The sequence below is a fragment of the Parasteatoda tepidariorum genome, chromosome 1 (genome assembly GCF_982258835.1).
Source record: "Parasteatoda tepidariorum strain Cologne lab strain chromosome 1, Ptep-v5.0, whole genome shotgun sequence".
In the NCBI taxonomy this organism is placed as follows: domain Eukaryota; kingdom Metazoa; phylum Arthropoda; class Arachnida; order Araneae; family Theridiidae; genus Parasteatoda; species Parasteatoda tepidariorum.
In genome coordinates, this window is record NC_141755.1 from 48,312,358 (window position 1) to 48,327,622 (window position 15,265).

Sequence of the window (15,265 nt, forward strand, 5' to 3'; positions counted from 1 at the left end):
CCATAGCATAATTCAAACCCGGCCCTAAATTTTTAAAAAAAGTATGCACATTTCAAGTTCAAAAAAATTTTTCTTTGAAAAATTACTTTTTTTTCTTAACATTAACTTGTTAAATAGTTCTCATCGAAGGTAGTTTTAAATAGAAATTGTAAGAGTTGAAAGTTATTGGTATTAGTATAGTCCCATTTGTAATAATAATATTTTTTTAACATTTTTTATAACACTCATGTAAATGAAATAGAAGTAAAAACAATAAATTCACAATTCAGTATGCCTACATAAAAATAGCTACGAATAATTGTCCCCATGCACTCCAAAAATATTTGTGACAAGGTGAGCTACATTGAACTATCTGAAATAATATTTACAAAGTTTTCATGACTTATGAATAGTTTTTAATGAAAGGACTAGAGCTTTTTCAACTTTTCAGAAGCTGTGCTATGAATTGGTGATACTAAAACATATCTCGTCGGTCTCATTGATGGAAAATCGGCAGCTACACCTTTAGGTTTCCTCAACAAATCAACTTTATCTACATTTTCTTTGGAAGAAAACTTAAGAACTTTGGCATTAGAATTACTTGGTGACACATTCAAAGAGGAGTGAGCTTCTGTTCCATATGCATTTTGACGAAGACTTTGTTTTGAACGAGGCGCCAAGGGGATCCATTTTTCGTCAGCGTAGTCCTTATCTTTGACATATCTACCCCTTGAAGACGCTGAAGGTGCGTGAGAATTACCATTATAAGTGGCGTGATCCTTGGACACAGAAAGCGGCTCCATAGGTTTACTTCTTGAAGTTTCTGGGTCACTATTATGTGTATTTGCTGGATGTAAAATAACGTGAGAATGGTGACTTTGTGGATCGAATTTTCGAAAAATCTTAGATAAGTCGTTTCCTTGATGGACACTATCCAGAGGAATGTGAAGAATTCCATGGGGCTTAGGAGGTGGATGAGTTTGATCAGCAGCAGTTTTAGCATGGTTTCCATGTACTGCATTCACGGGTATGGCAACCAGTTTCTGACCAGGAGTTTTCTTCTCAAATAGATTTTTATAAACATCTGCATCGATTTCGAGAACAGCCTGCTGGGCAGATGGATGGTCTTGCTGGTCCTTGTTGTGAGAAGCATGTGAAAGAGAGCTAGCATAGCTTGGTGTCTTCTCATCTGAATAAGGCATTGTTTTTCTCTCAAAGTTGGAAGGCGTGATATGAGATCTATAGTTATTACCACCAGGCTTATCTGAATAAAGTAATTGCATTTGAGGATGTCCATGATCTCCAGAATCGGATTGCGATACTGGTTGTTCCTCTGGAGCATATTTATATTGATTGGAAATTGCAGTATTAGTTTGGGATTGCACACTAGGTGGAACTGGTTCGTACCGATAAACCATATCATTATCGACTGGTGTTGGATATGGAGGAATTGGCTCATATTTATATGAAGGAGCTCTATTTTTCTTTATAGCTGCATCTGACTCAACTCTCTTATAACCATAAGCATGATTGTTTTCTCTCTGCTGCTGTGCTTTGGGTTGATCTTGCTCATTTATAATTTGAATATACTGGTGTATAGCTGGGATGACTTTTTGAGTAGGGTCCATCGGTTTCTCAAATTTTATTCTATATTCCTTAACTGGTCTCTTATATTCTTTTTCTTCTAATTGTCTACCATGTCCGTCATAATTACCATGGTGTTCAATAGTGTGAAAGCGTTCACCATTGTTATGTTCGTCCGTTTGAGGAAGAATCACTTCCCGTTCACGAGATTTATAAGGGTGCTCATTTTCATAATCGGGGTTTCTGTAAGCATCATAATAAGCCAAATGATGCATCCCAGGCTCTTCTTTCGATGGAGGACCATTTTCAAGAATTACAACTGGTTTGTGAGCTATATTTTTGCTCTGATAAGGTCCCCCGTCTTGGGTGGATTCGTAATCTCTTTCATGATCTAGTTCATCCTTATGTTTCCTACTATCAAGTTCATACTGATAAGTAGAAAACTTCTTATCTTTAGGTTCTCTTCTATAATATTTTCCTCGATGATACTGACCCATTACATCCTCTTCCGATTCATCTTCGTGTGGTGTATATCGGTTACCATGCGGAGACTTGTTTTTGTAATAATGTCTGTAAGCAAACGATGAAGGTCTGTCTTTTTCTGATCTGTCTTTCTGAGGTTCTGAATCGTCATATTTTCCAGATGGAAAAGGATGGTAAATATGAGATCCATGATGCATATAATCTTTGTGTTGAGGGGCTCCTTCATCATCAGCATAATCTTCGTCTTCTTCCATTATTGCTTTACGAGAATATTCCTTCGGTGCACTGCCCACGTGATCATACGTCTGTTGCTTTCCAGAAGAGTCTCCTTCTTGATGGCCATCAGCGGTTACTTCCTGATCTTTTTGAATTTTAACATCTGCTGGATTTTCATCGACGATTCCTGCTTCATTGGTTTGAATTTTAGCTCTGAATCCATTATCATCTGCCACATAGTTTACTTGACGATACTGACCTTTTGGATCTCGATAACCGAATCGACCTTGAATGTTACCCTTCTCATCCTTTTGTTCATGCCGATACTGGTGCCCTTGGTGATGATCCTTAATTTCATATCCGAACTTGTATGCTTGAGGTTCCTTTAGAATAATAATGAATAAATATAATAGTTTTAAAATAAAATTATAAAGGTATAAGGAATTATCACATAATTAAACTTGGAAATATTATGGTTATAACTTTAGAAACATTCATAAACGTTGGAAAATTCAGATTAAATGCTTCAAGCTATTCATATTCAATCATTTTGGTCCTTTGAAATTTTACACCGGTCGTTTCAATTATTGATTAGATTTAATCAAAAATTAAGTTAATTAATTACATATAAATATCCAATGATATACAAAAAAAAGAAAGATATTTTGATCTAATTACCGAAATCGTAAACTATAGGTTCAAATATTTATAACTTGAATTCCACATTTCTGGTAAACAAATTAATTAGTGCAAACCATTATTGCACAAGTAAATTTACCACAAAAGCATATTTATCTGAATAAAGCTATTTGCTGTGGATATAAATTCCAGTCTCTCAAAATATTTACTAAAATTTGGAAAATATTAGTTAAGTCGCGAGAGATGTCGGAAATTTGACTTCTTTTTAATATTATTTCATTCCATATCTTGAGATAATCAAAGCAGTTTTTCTCAATTAATTTAAAATAGCTTCGAACAATATTTTAAAATTATTTGTTTAAATACATGATAATTTAATGGACAAATAATAATAATTTAAATAATGATAATTTAATGAATAATGCAGTCATTAAATGCATCGTAAATTTACAACACGTTATTAATAGGCTAAATATAATGATAATTTAAAATGGCTAAAGAAAAAGCATAGAAAAGAGTGTAATTTTATATCTGCTTGGGAAATCCGAGGATAAAGTGTCTGAAAGTAAAAAATCTGTAACTGAATAATCCGTAAAGCAAAATTAAAACTTATAATATTGTTTTGCTGAAATAGTTGCGTAAAGTTGTGTAAAGTTGCGTAAATTAAAGTGTATGGTGACATTATACATTTCGTGTGAGTCTGAAGTTGTTTGACTAATCTTTATAATTTTTTTTTACTATAGAATTATTGCCAATAATCATTAATCCGACACTTATCTTTTTTCTCTTTACATTAGAATTATTGCCGCAACCACTGATCCAACACTTTTTTTCTCCCTTTTACAGTCGGATTATTGCCGACAATCATTAAACCGACACTTTTTTTTCCCCTTTACATTAGAATTATTGCATACAACCATTGTTCCGATATCATTTTTCCCTTTTAGGTTGGGATTATTGCCGACAACCATTGATACAACACTCATTTCTTTTCCTTTACGTTAGAATTATTGACTGCAACCATTTGATCCAACGCTTGTTTTTTTTTTTTTTACCGTTACGTTGGAATTTTTATTGAAAGCCAATAATCCGACAACTATCTATCTTAATCTGTATGATTCTTTACGTCTAATCAATCTTGATTGCTCTGAACTCACGTAAACAGGAATTATGATTAATATATCTCGAATTGCAAACGATTATACGTAATTTGCAAATATGGTGAATGGGAAATGAGGTAACTGCAATAAATCCTGTGAATATGAGTCAGAAAGTGAAATTTGTAATGATGCATGTTCTGTTAAAAAGAAACTGCTTTATTGCGCAATTTATATTAATCTAATTTGCAATTTAGTGTCAAAAAAGCGAACGATTAAACAGTGCGTCTTTTATTTATGTCCCTTGAAAGACACGTTATGATAAGATGATTTTGTACTAAATTAATTTATGCTATTTATTTCAAATATAACTCGTATTTTATAATTTGAAAAAAAATCTCATATTTTAAAACTTGCACTCTAAGAAAATATACTAAACAATGAGTAATAACCAAATGCTCATAATTAAAAATGTTTCGAAAAATCAATATTTTACTGTAAATTTAAATCAGTTGACTTGCCTAACATTAAAATATTTAGCAATGCAATAGTAACATTATGATAGTACCAATAAAATAGAAAGCTAAATAAACTCATTTGGAGAAAAACAGCATAAAAAATCATTTTATTTTCTGACTTGTTTTGCAGTTAATCTTACATCAATTGAGATTTTTTTTTCTATTCTACTTTTGAAATTTAAAATATTCCTTTAACTCTAAAGAGCAACAACACTTAAAATGAGAAAAAAAATAGAATAAGAATTCGTTGATGTAGGTGAAACATCAAAGTAGAAAACGATTTTTACTACTATTATTAAGATAATTAAGTCAGCATCTTGAATTATAGAAATTCACGCTCTAAATAACTTTTAAAAGATGAAGTTGTTAATGTGTGTATTTTAATAAGAAAATTATGGTTTTGGTAGATGATTTTTCTCAATTCTTTATTATTTCCCACGTTTGAAAAATTATGAACATTCTTTTCCCTCAAAAGGGCAGAATTCTTTAGTAAAAGAAGGGAAGAGGAATGGTAAATTGTTGGTATACTTAAAAGTATTTTGGTAGGCTTGAAGTTTTTCACTACTTATGTTACATACGTAAAGGGTTTGAAAATGTCCTTTTGAAGGATATGTTTTTTAACACTTTTTTATTAATTATCGATAAAAAAAATTATTAAAATTTATTCTATTATTCCTTTTAAAACTGCACTTGCACACAATTTATCAATAAGTATAATATCTGAATAATATATTCCGAAAATTTACATTTAGGTGGTGATGCAATTAGTCACCTATTTCTGATTTTGAGACAATTTTCTATGAAGTAATTTGACTGATTTATCTTCGTGAAACTCCTATAAAACAATTTTAATTTTTGTTTACTACTTTTTACAATAAACATCACACTCTTCAAATTGATTCTTATCCCAGCGTTGTATAATATCCTTCAATTAACATTTCAGACTGTTATTTTTTTATTTAATCTTTTTTTAATAGAATATTTAAAAAAAAATAACTAATAAGCACAAAGCAGGTTTTTATTTTATCAAAATTCAACAATATGAGAAAAAATTAAAAAACAATAATTGAAATATCAAAATGTAAGAAACGTGTGATTTATTTATAATTTTGGTAATATTTTTATTTATTTATTTTTAGTTTTTTTTTTCAAAATGATGCAACTGTGTAAGTTTTTATATTGCGGCTCCTTCGAAAATAAATTTGCATTTGAACACCTGCATCAGATACATTATCCCGAAAATTAAGGATTACACTTATATTTTAAAATGGAAATTAGGTTCCATTTCAACCACACACAATTGCAATGCGGGTTACAAAATTGTGATATCTTAAACTTCCAATGCCCGCAATGAGCTGGTGGGGGGGGGGGGGCTTCACTATTGTTAATATTTGTCAAAATCAGTAGCAATACAATATTAAAGACACATTGCCATGACAATTAATACAATAATTTGAACGATATTTACCTTATTATAGCGAAAAACTAAATTGATAATTAACGTTTTACCATATAATAATGAGGCGAATTTAAATTTAAGTTGCTCTTGTGCACTTTTACTAGAGTACCAACGATTATCATGAAGTAAGCTTTCATGACGCGATAATATACTGATAGAATTTAAAAGCTAATTAGAGAAAAGGCTTTACAAATAAAAAAGTTTTAAACAGCAGTTACCTTTAAGTCATCATCATGATAATCATCACTCTTTGACACTTCATAAGGCTTCCTCTTAGACTGAGGGATGCGCACCGCCTCTACGTACTGTGTTCTATCTGCAGCCTGTTCTACATATTGCTTCGTATCTGAAAGAGGCTCTTCATACTGCATTCTGTTTGGAATTCGTGGAGGCTCTTCATACCGTTTCTGATCAGAATGAGGACCTTCGTAATGTGTTTTGTCTGGAGTTGGATGTCGTGAAGGCTCTTCATAATGATTTTGATCTGAAAGAGACTCTTCGTAGTTTATTCTGCCTGGAATTCGTTGAGGCTCTTCATATTGCGGTCTGTCTGGAATTCGCGGACGTTCTCCATACAGCTTTGAATGTGAAATCTGGGAATGTTCTGCATATTGATTAGCATTTGCAAGGGGATCCCGTTGAGCATCTGAATACTGTAAGCTCTCTTCTTCAGGAAGTTGTTCATTTTTGTAATGGTCTTTGTCTTCTTGCGGATAATTTTTCGCATTGTAATGTTCCTGATAAACTTGGGATCTCTCCTCGGTTGCATCAGCAATTATAGTCCGTTCTGTAGGAGATTTTGTTCTTTTGAGATCATTCTTTGGTACTTCGTTCGACAAAGCAATGCTAACAGCACATAGAAATAGCAACCCTATAAATACCTGGAAGAAAATATTTGACAGTTATCACAGCTATCACCATTTAGTTAACGTCTATGTGGTCAAAAAAATCAGGTTGCTTTAATTTTAACAGTTTTTTTTTATTTATTTATCTTTAAGAAGAAACGTATCTACTCTTAAAATTCGTAAATTCTGTTTGCGTTTTAACGCATGCTTCGCTTTATGCCTCTAAATATGTACAAATGTAAGCAAAAAAATAAAAATAAAATAAAAATGCTTAAGTGGTTAATGCTCTGAAATATTTAATAGTCAATGGAAGTTTATATCTGCTTGCTTATCATCGCCGTGCATCTGGGTATCTAAGACCTGTAGGGAATTAATTAATTGACTATGTCAACCTTCATCTATCAAAAGGTACCTCGTGATAGAATCAAGTTAACATGTCTTATATACTAGAGAATAGATATTTAATATTTATAGTGATAGTTATGCCACATTACTCCCCTTCCAGAATTTTATCTGTGATAGAATTCGATGAACGATTACCACTTGTTGATTCATGTTTAATATATTTAGATCAATTTTGCTCATTATATTTTTCATTTTTTTACAGCATTTCGCTCATAATTTTTTTTCTTCATTTATTTACAGCATTTCGCTCATTATTATTTTTTTTTTCTTCAATTTTTTTTTTTATTGACCGGGAGACTTTATTTACTTCACCGGATTTCTTTTTTTTAAATTTATTTACTTTTTCTTTGAGCAAAGCATATTTCAAGCAAATCAACTGTTTAATGTGGACCATCCATCATGTTGACTAGTTCTTATCACGTCCAGAGGTCACCAATGTGGAGAATTAATTAATTGACTATGTCAACCTTCAGCTATCAAAAGGTACCTCATGATAAAATCAAGTTAACAAGTCTTATATACTAGGGAATTGATATTTAATATTTATAGTGGTAGTTATGCCACAGACCTATAACATATCTCGCCTACACCGTCGACCCTCAACAACAGATATCACTTTTTTCAATCAGAAATTTGGCGAACGAAAAAATTCAAACGAAAGTTTAGCTAGTTTAAAATCATGGGCTGAAAAGTAATTCTAAGTCACCCTCTTAATTTTTTTATTTGGGCTTTCTGAGTACATGACTGAATCAAACTCCACCTATGTTTTAAGGTCTCTTCTTCTGTGGTTCTTGTCTTGACTTTTTCAAAAGAATTAAATTTAATTTATAGGACTGGAAAACTTTAAAAATTCATCAATCGTTCATTCGCAAATGTTTCAAACTTTTGTTTCTCAATTTAAAAGTTTCGCGACAAGTAAAGAACTGTTATGACTATAGTTGACAGTATGACTGCTACTGTCATTTTTTAATTTCGAGGGAGCAGGTAAAGTTTTAAGACAAACATTCTAAAACTATTTAAGATAAAAATATTAGCAAATGGGTTTCATTGAAAGAGAAGTTTAATACTTCCGCTTATAATGTTACAATTATATTTCATAAAGCGTAGCTGTTCGTATCACTTTTTAATGTTAAGATTGAATATTTTAAAAGCTCATTCAAATTAAATGAAATTCGAAAGAGTATATAGATTTTATGCAGCAACAAATATTAATTAAGTGGACGAGATATCAAATTTATTTTAACCATGCAACGACAGGTGAGCTTTTACATTTAATTTGCGGAAACCGTTACTGTCGATACATTTTAACGATACAACTTTTCGATTTCATTAATTCAATACTATGAAATTAAAGCTAAGGAATTGAAAAGTGTCTGAAATTTGAATAATCTTGAGGCTATTCTATCAAAAAACTGAACAAGCCTAATGTGCAAGGTTAGGTGGGTGCTAGATGTACCTTCTATCGTCACTAAAATAAGTACAGGTGGGCTTTCCAAATTTTCCTTAAATTGTGATTTCTCAGAAATAATGCTATGGAACCGTAAACAAAACAGTATAACGAACCCTAAAATAAAACAAATTAGTAATATGTTAAAGTAATCAAATACTTAAAACAAAAAAAGTTATTCAGTATACGTGATACGCTTACGTATTAGAATGCATTATGAGCGCATTTATGTAATCGTGTACACATGTTTATGTTATTGTTACGCGTGTATTAATTATATCATTTTATGCATATATTTATTTAACGTATATACCCATGGGCTTATTTAACAGTGGTGGCATGAGAAGAAAATTAATTAAAATATATTTTTTAAAATTATTAAAATTAGAAGAGAAAATAAATTATATGCCAAATTCTGATATAGAATGTTTGTGTTATATAGTTTATAAGAGTGCTTTTAAGTTTTTGATATAATTATTTTTTTATCTAAAACTATTCTGCATAATTTGATACTTTTTACTAAATTCTTACGTCACATTCCAATTTTTATTGTGAGTACTACTTAAAGTTTTAATAACAAAAAATTTAAAAATTTTCACAAAATTTCTTTTTTTAATTACTTCCCCAGTAAAAGTTTTATAAGCCTTTATGTTTCGACAATTGTTTCTTTTTTAATATCGATGAGAAAAGAGAATTAAGAAATTATAGTCTTTATTTATTTTTGAGTTTTTTTAAAAAATATAGTGTGCTTTATGTATTTACATAAATCATATTTAAAGTTTAAAAAGGTTATTAATTTGTTAAAATTATAGGAAAAAAATTTACCTACTCCATTGAAAAGAATTTTTTTACTATCATTAAGTGTTTGCTCTTTTATATTTTATTAGCATTAATAGATATAATTTAAATCGAAATTCTATAAACACACCTAGTTCTATTTGAAGCATTATTGAACGATTCCAATACAAGCCATTAAAGTTGATATTCGAAATTGACTATTTTAAATAAATTGCACATTTCATATAAATAAGATACGTTTAAAAAATCTAGAAAAAGATTAAAAAAATTGAAAGAAACTTGATGAAATTTTCGTTAAAAAAAGTTTTGATAAAAAACTAAACTTGATGATAAAGAGTGCAAAACAAATATATATGATTATCATTAAATTTAAGTCCCAATTATCAATAGCAAATAAACATTAAAAAAAATTCATTTTAGTTATTGTAAAAATCACAACTTATAATCTTTAAACACTCAAAATAATCAAAATTTTTCCATAAAATATTTCAATCAACGCATGACAATTCTTTGCAGTTTTGCTGCTGCAATTTTGAAATATTAATCCAAAATTAAAATTAAAAAAATTGAAAAACTAATCGAGCTGTCTGATAAAAATATCACATAATATATTTTATTCAATGCATGGAAGTTTATTTTAGCTTTTATAGCTTTTAATATTTTTGAGAAATTAAAATTCAAAATCGATTTGTTAAAAGTTAAAACTTTTAAGTTTATTTAGAAAAGCAAACTGTAAAGCAAATGAAATTTTTTTTTAAATTTTAAGATATGATAATTATGATATATAGAGTTATGATAATTTGAAATAAAAAGAAAAATTATCATAATTTTTAATAAAAACATTTCTAGAAATATTTAATGAAACGTATAAAGGTTATTTTAGTTCAGCAGTTTTTCATTCTTAATACATTTTCGAAATTAAAGACAATATTAATCAAAATTTTATATAAAAATATTTCGTAAAATATTTCATTCAACGCATGAAAGTTTTTTCCAGTTTTGAAGCTGTATTTTTGTGATATTGCACAAAAATTATAAAAATAATTGCAAAATTAATCGAATTGTATGATTAAAAAACTCACATAAAATATTTTATTCAGCTAAGAATTTTTGGCTAAGAATTCTAAGGTTTATTTCAGCTAAGAATTTTTTTTCCAACTAACTTTTCATATTTTTAAGAAATTTAAATTCAAAATGTTAAAATATAAAGTTTTCAAGTTACTTAAAAACAGAAACTATAGAGTTTTTAAAATTTAAATTGTATACAAAACAAGTCGTTTTAAATCCAAACCACTCACTTTTGGAATATCAGGATAAAACATAGTCCAGAGTACTGCTCCTTCTCCCTCAAGAGAGAAGATTAGCACCGCAAACGATATTTAACACAATGACTCCCAATAAAACACGTGGTCCAATTCTTATATATACCGGGGATAATTCGGTTGAACGTACGGATGTAGCACAGAAAGAACAAAAACGGCATCATCCATTAAGAAGAAATAGAGACGAAGCCAACAATACCTGGAGGCAGAAATGATATCTGGAAGGACATTAGGCGAGTAAAGCCACCGCCCGATATTGGAGTAGAAAAAAAAAAAAGGTTTGTGGTCATCATCCTCTGAAGAAAGATACTTAAGTGAAAGTGTTCACACTTGATGGAATTTCAACATCGTTTTAGAAGGATGCTCAAGATTTTAATGAATAAAATCGTTTGTAAGTGATAGTGAACTGGAAAATGACTGGGAATGAGATGTTTAGAAATTTACATGCCTTTTAATGTTGAATTAATGTTTTTGTAATTTAATTTGCATCAAGACCTTATTTAAAACGTGTAAAAGAATAGATGGCGGATTTAATAGATGCTTTAAAGGAAGTCCTTAAACTCTTTTGTTGCTATAATATAACCTGATTATACTTAACCTTGATTCCTTATCAGTTAAGTTCATCCTCTATTAGATTAAAGAGTCACAGTACCTAAGAAATGTTCAAAATATCGTTATTTTTTATTGCTTAAATAAAACTTCAAACTATTTCAAATGCACTGAAAAAAAAATCATCTCTTTATCGACATTTTTAAAAAGTTAGGAATGATTTTAGATTGCCCTAAAACAGAAACTTGATCAGCAGACAGACTTCAAAGTGCTTTTTCTTATAGATGGTAATTTTGTGTTTTAATCTTAATTAAATCCCTAAGGAATTTTTTCTATTTAAGATAAAGCTTTGGAGTAAACTTTTTTTTATCTTAAGTATAATACACTAATTTAAACTGTGCATGGAATAAGCATTTTATGAGGTATTACAACGTTTACAGCATGTTATATATACCTAATAGGAATTGTTAACCTTTTTTTCTACTTTTTCACAAAATAATGTGTAAAAAATATTCTAATTGAAATATCAACAAATGAATGCACAAAATTGTTAAGATGGAACTAAGCACTAAGCACTGTAAGCACTAAGAAAGAAAAATTTAAAATATGTTAAAATAAAAAAGCTTTAAAATGTTTTAATTTTTTAAATTTTAAAAAAATTAAACAGTTTAATTATTTTTTGAAGATAAATTATTGATTATAAGTTAAATGAACATGTAAAACATTCACAAAATGAATGATTATAACTTTATTTTAAAAAAATTGTTGCAAGGGTACTGTGACCCCTTATTATTTAGTTTTCCAACACTATTAAGTATTTAAGAATCCTTCCCCTTAACGTAAGCGAGGTTATATAGCTTTTAACTGCAAATAATATCTTTCTAAACGAAAAATTAATTGAATTATAAAGTGGACTAATAGCTTAGAAAAATATTGAAATTATTAAAAAAGAATCGACAGTTTCTTTTCTATCTAAATTCAAATCCTCACAATCAAGGAATAATTTTCTGTTTTTGTATATTTTTATAAATCCAAGAAATGAAAAAGCTTTTCATGCCTTAAAAAAATTAGATCACAATCGCTTTTCATTTTCAAAAGAACTGTAGGGCTTTATTACATTGACATTTTGCACCGTTTTCACTATTAACACAGCAGGCACAAAAACGGGCACAACTTTGCCTAACAGTCATGGATGACTGTTGCAAACTCACCAGTATTATAAGCTATAAAGTGTAATTTTAGATGACGACCTTTGCAAAAAGAATTTTAACATATGAAACCAAGACAACATAAAAGAACTCTAATTCACAAGCTATGTAATATATACATAGTAAATGCATGGCATACGCTCTGCCTTCTCGCTTTATATGTTCTCGTATGTTCCTATTTGTGTCTTGTTTTGTATTTTTTTTGAATTTATGTGATCTTTACTTATTAAAACTTAATTTTAGAATCGATTTGTTTGTTTTTTCCCACTTTGGTGTTCCTCAAACTATTGTATTGATATGTTTTGCTTCAACTGTATTAATACAGTATTGGAAAACACTATTTTTGCTTGCGAATATAATCGTGTAGGCTAAAGGCTATATAATATATTTACGCTATAATTTTTTTTACAATTTCGGTTAATTTTTAATTTTTAAAAAAAAAATAAAATTTAAATTTTCTTTTGAAAATTCTCTTTTTTTATTTATTTATTTGCTTGTTTTCTTTGCATTTTTACCTTGCATTAGATTCTACTTAGTATATATATATATATATATATATTTTGGTTATCTAAAATTATTTGCAAAACAGGCAATTTATGTTTCTATTTTATATTTTTTCTTAAATAAATGTTTATTTTCTAAAATTATTTATGGTCAGCTTTTTTAAATTATCCAGTATAATATTATCTTGAGCACAACCATTTCGGGCCCATCCGTGGTAACTGACAAATCAATGCACATCGTAACTCACTTGCAGTAAGAACGGCACTTTAGAACAAAACTCCTCTAGTTACACTCAATTTGCGCTTTTGTTTTCATATTTTGTAATCTGGCAATCTTGTTGCGAAAATATTTTTAAATCATTCTTGAAGAATTTCCCGTTTATGTAAGTACATCTGATTTCGCTACTCGCTTTATAGATTATGTTTAATACTGTTTTTTCTTTTTCTTTTCTTTTATTTTATTTTCTGTTTTTACCTGTTATTTTTACTTATTGTGTTCTATTTTATTTACTATAATTTTTGTAAACAATTTTTTTGAGTGCTCCTCACACTATTGTAATATATTTTATCAATACACATATTTTATCAATATCAATACTCACAAAGCAAAATATATTAATATATTTTGCTTTGGCTATATTGATACAATATTAGAAAGCACTCTTTTTTGCAGATATAATCGTGTGGGCTGATGAAAAGATTATATCTTTTATTTTCCGGTACTTTTTTATTCTTCCTTTTATTAATTTTCATCCTTTTTTTTTTACCAGTTGTTTGTTATTTTTTTAATTATTATTTCCCCCCCCCTTCTTCATATGTCTATAATTTTCCTTTGTTTTATCTTCATTTTGAACTTATATATATATATATATATATATATATATATATATATATATATATATATATATATATATATATATATATATATATATATATATATATATATATATATATATATATATATATATATATATATATATATATATATATATATATATATATATATATATATATATATATATATATATATATATATATATATATATATTATAGTATGCTAATGACATATCTGGCAGCAACAAAAAACAATAATTCTTGTTAATAAAATTAAAATCTATGGTATTTAAACCATTCATTTTGGTAGTTTTTCTGTTCATTATGCTAGCGGTTTAGTGGAAATTCTGGTTTCCAAAATTATAGCTTTTATTTCCACACATTTAGGTAAGAATACAAAACTAAAAAGTAAATTTAAACAAATAAATGGGCCATGCTTCAATAAAGAAATCAAGATAAATTACCAAATTTTACCTCATTCACGAATTTTGTCAAATATTATAAAACCACATTTTATTATTAATTTTACCAAAATTATCACCAAAGCACTTCCGTAATAAAATTACCGAGCCTTTTAATACTCCCATAGAATCAGAAACACAGTGTTATAATATTCTAGTAGTTTTGACCATTTTTTTTATCGCAATGTATTTTTAAAATATATACTAATTTTATAAAACATTTCTAAAATATTGGAAAATTTTCATAACTAAATTATTTTAAATTAAACGCTTTTCATTTTTAAAAATGTAATTTTCAACATAATAGCACTAAAATGAGCTTCATTGTTTTTGAACAAGCGTTATGCCTGCTATTGTCCTATAAACTTAATTTTCTAATAGCATAAATACACGAAAAATTTAAGGATTTAACTAAACAAAAAGGAGACATGGTCTGCAAATAAAGGAAAGTTTGACCCTCTCAGAAGTTTCTTTTGTTCCATGAACCATATACTCCGTAGTAATGTTCCTTTTTGGGTATCTGAATAGCAATGAATGGTCAAAAAAACTTCCTTTTAATCCACCATTGTGAACAGATTAATAAGTGTTGCATTTAGCCGTTCTTGTTTTCGAACTATTTATAATTTAAAGTTCATTGTTAAGTCATTATTACATTCTAAAACGTGAGCTAAATAGGTCCATCGGCGCAATTATGAAATTTGAAAGTCATTTGTGGAAATGTAAATATTACAACAGAGTTCATTCATAGAAATATTTGTTTTATTAATTTTTATAATTATGTGCTCTCATTTATGTTTATTTAGTTCCGAGATTCCTGATGGTGAACATTTCAAATATATCGTGATGTGATATCCTTCATTTAAGGATTCCGAAAAATTTTGAGGAGATTTTTAGTTACCTTTCTTTGTTTTACTGGTT

At 28.5% G+C, this 15,265-nt stretch overlaps 1 protein-coding gene across 1 annotated transcript; it reads right to left on the minus strand.

Moving 5' to 3' along the window:
* Positions 1 to 86: 86 nt before the first annotated feature.
* Positions 87 to 11,012, minus strand: LOC107448105 (uncharacterized). The gene is made up of 3 exons (XM_071180510.2): positions 10,769 to 11,012; positions 6,194 to 6,856; positions 87 to 2,645 (listed from the first exon to the last, which is right to left on the minus strand). Exons 1-3 carry the CDS (start codon positions 10,790 to 10,792, stop codon positions 408 to 410), a joined length of 2,925 nt encoding a protein of 974 aa, XP_071036611.2. The 5' UTR covers positions 10,793 to 11,012; the 3' UTR covers positions 87 to 407.
* Between the last annotated feature and the right edge of the window lie 4,253 nt (positions 11,013 to 15,265).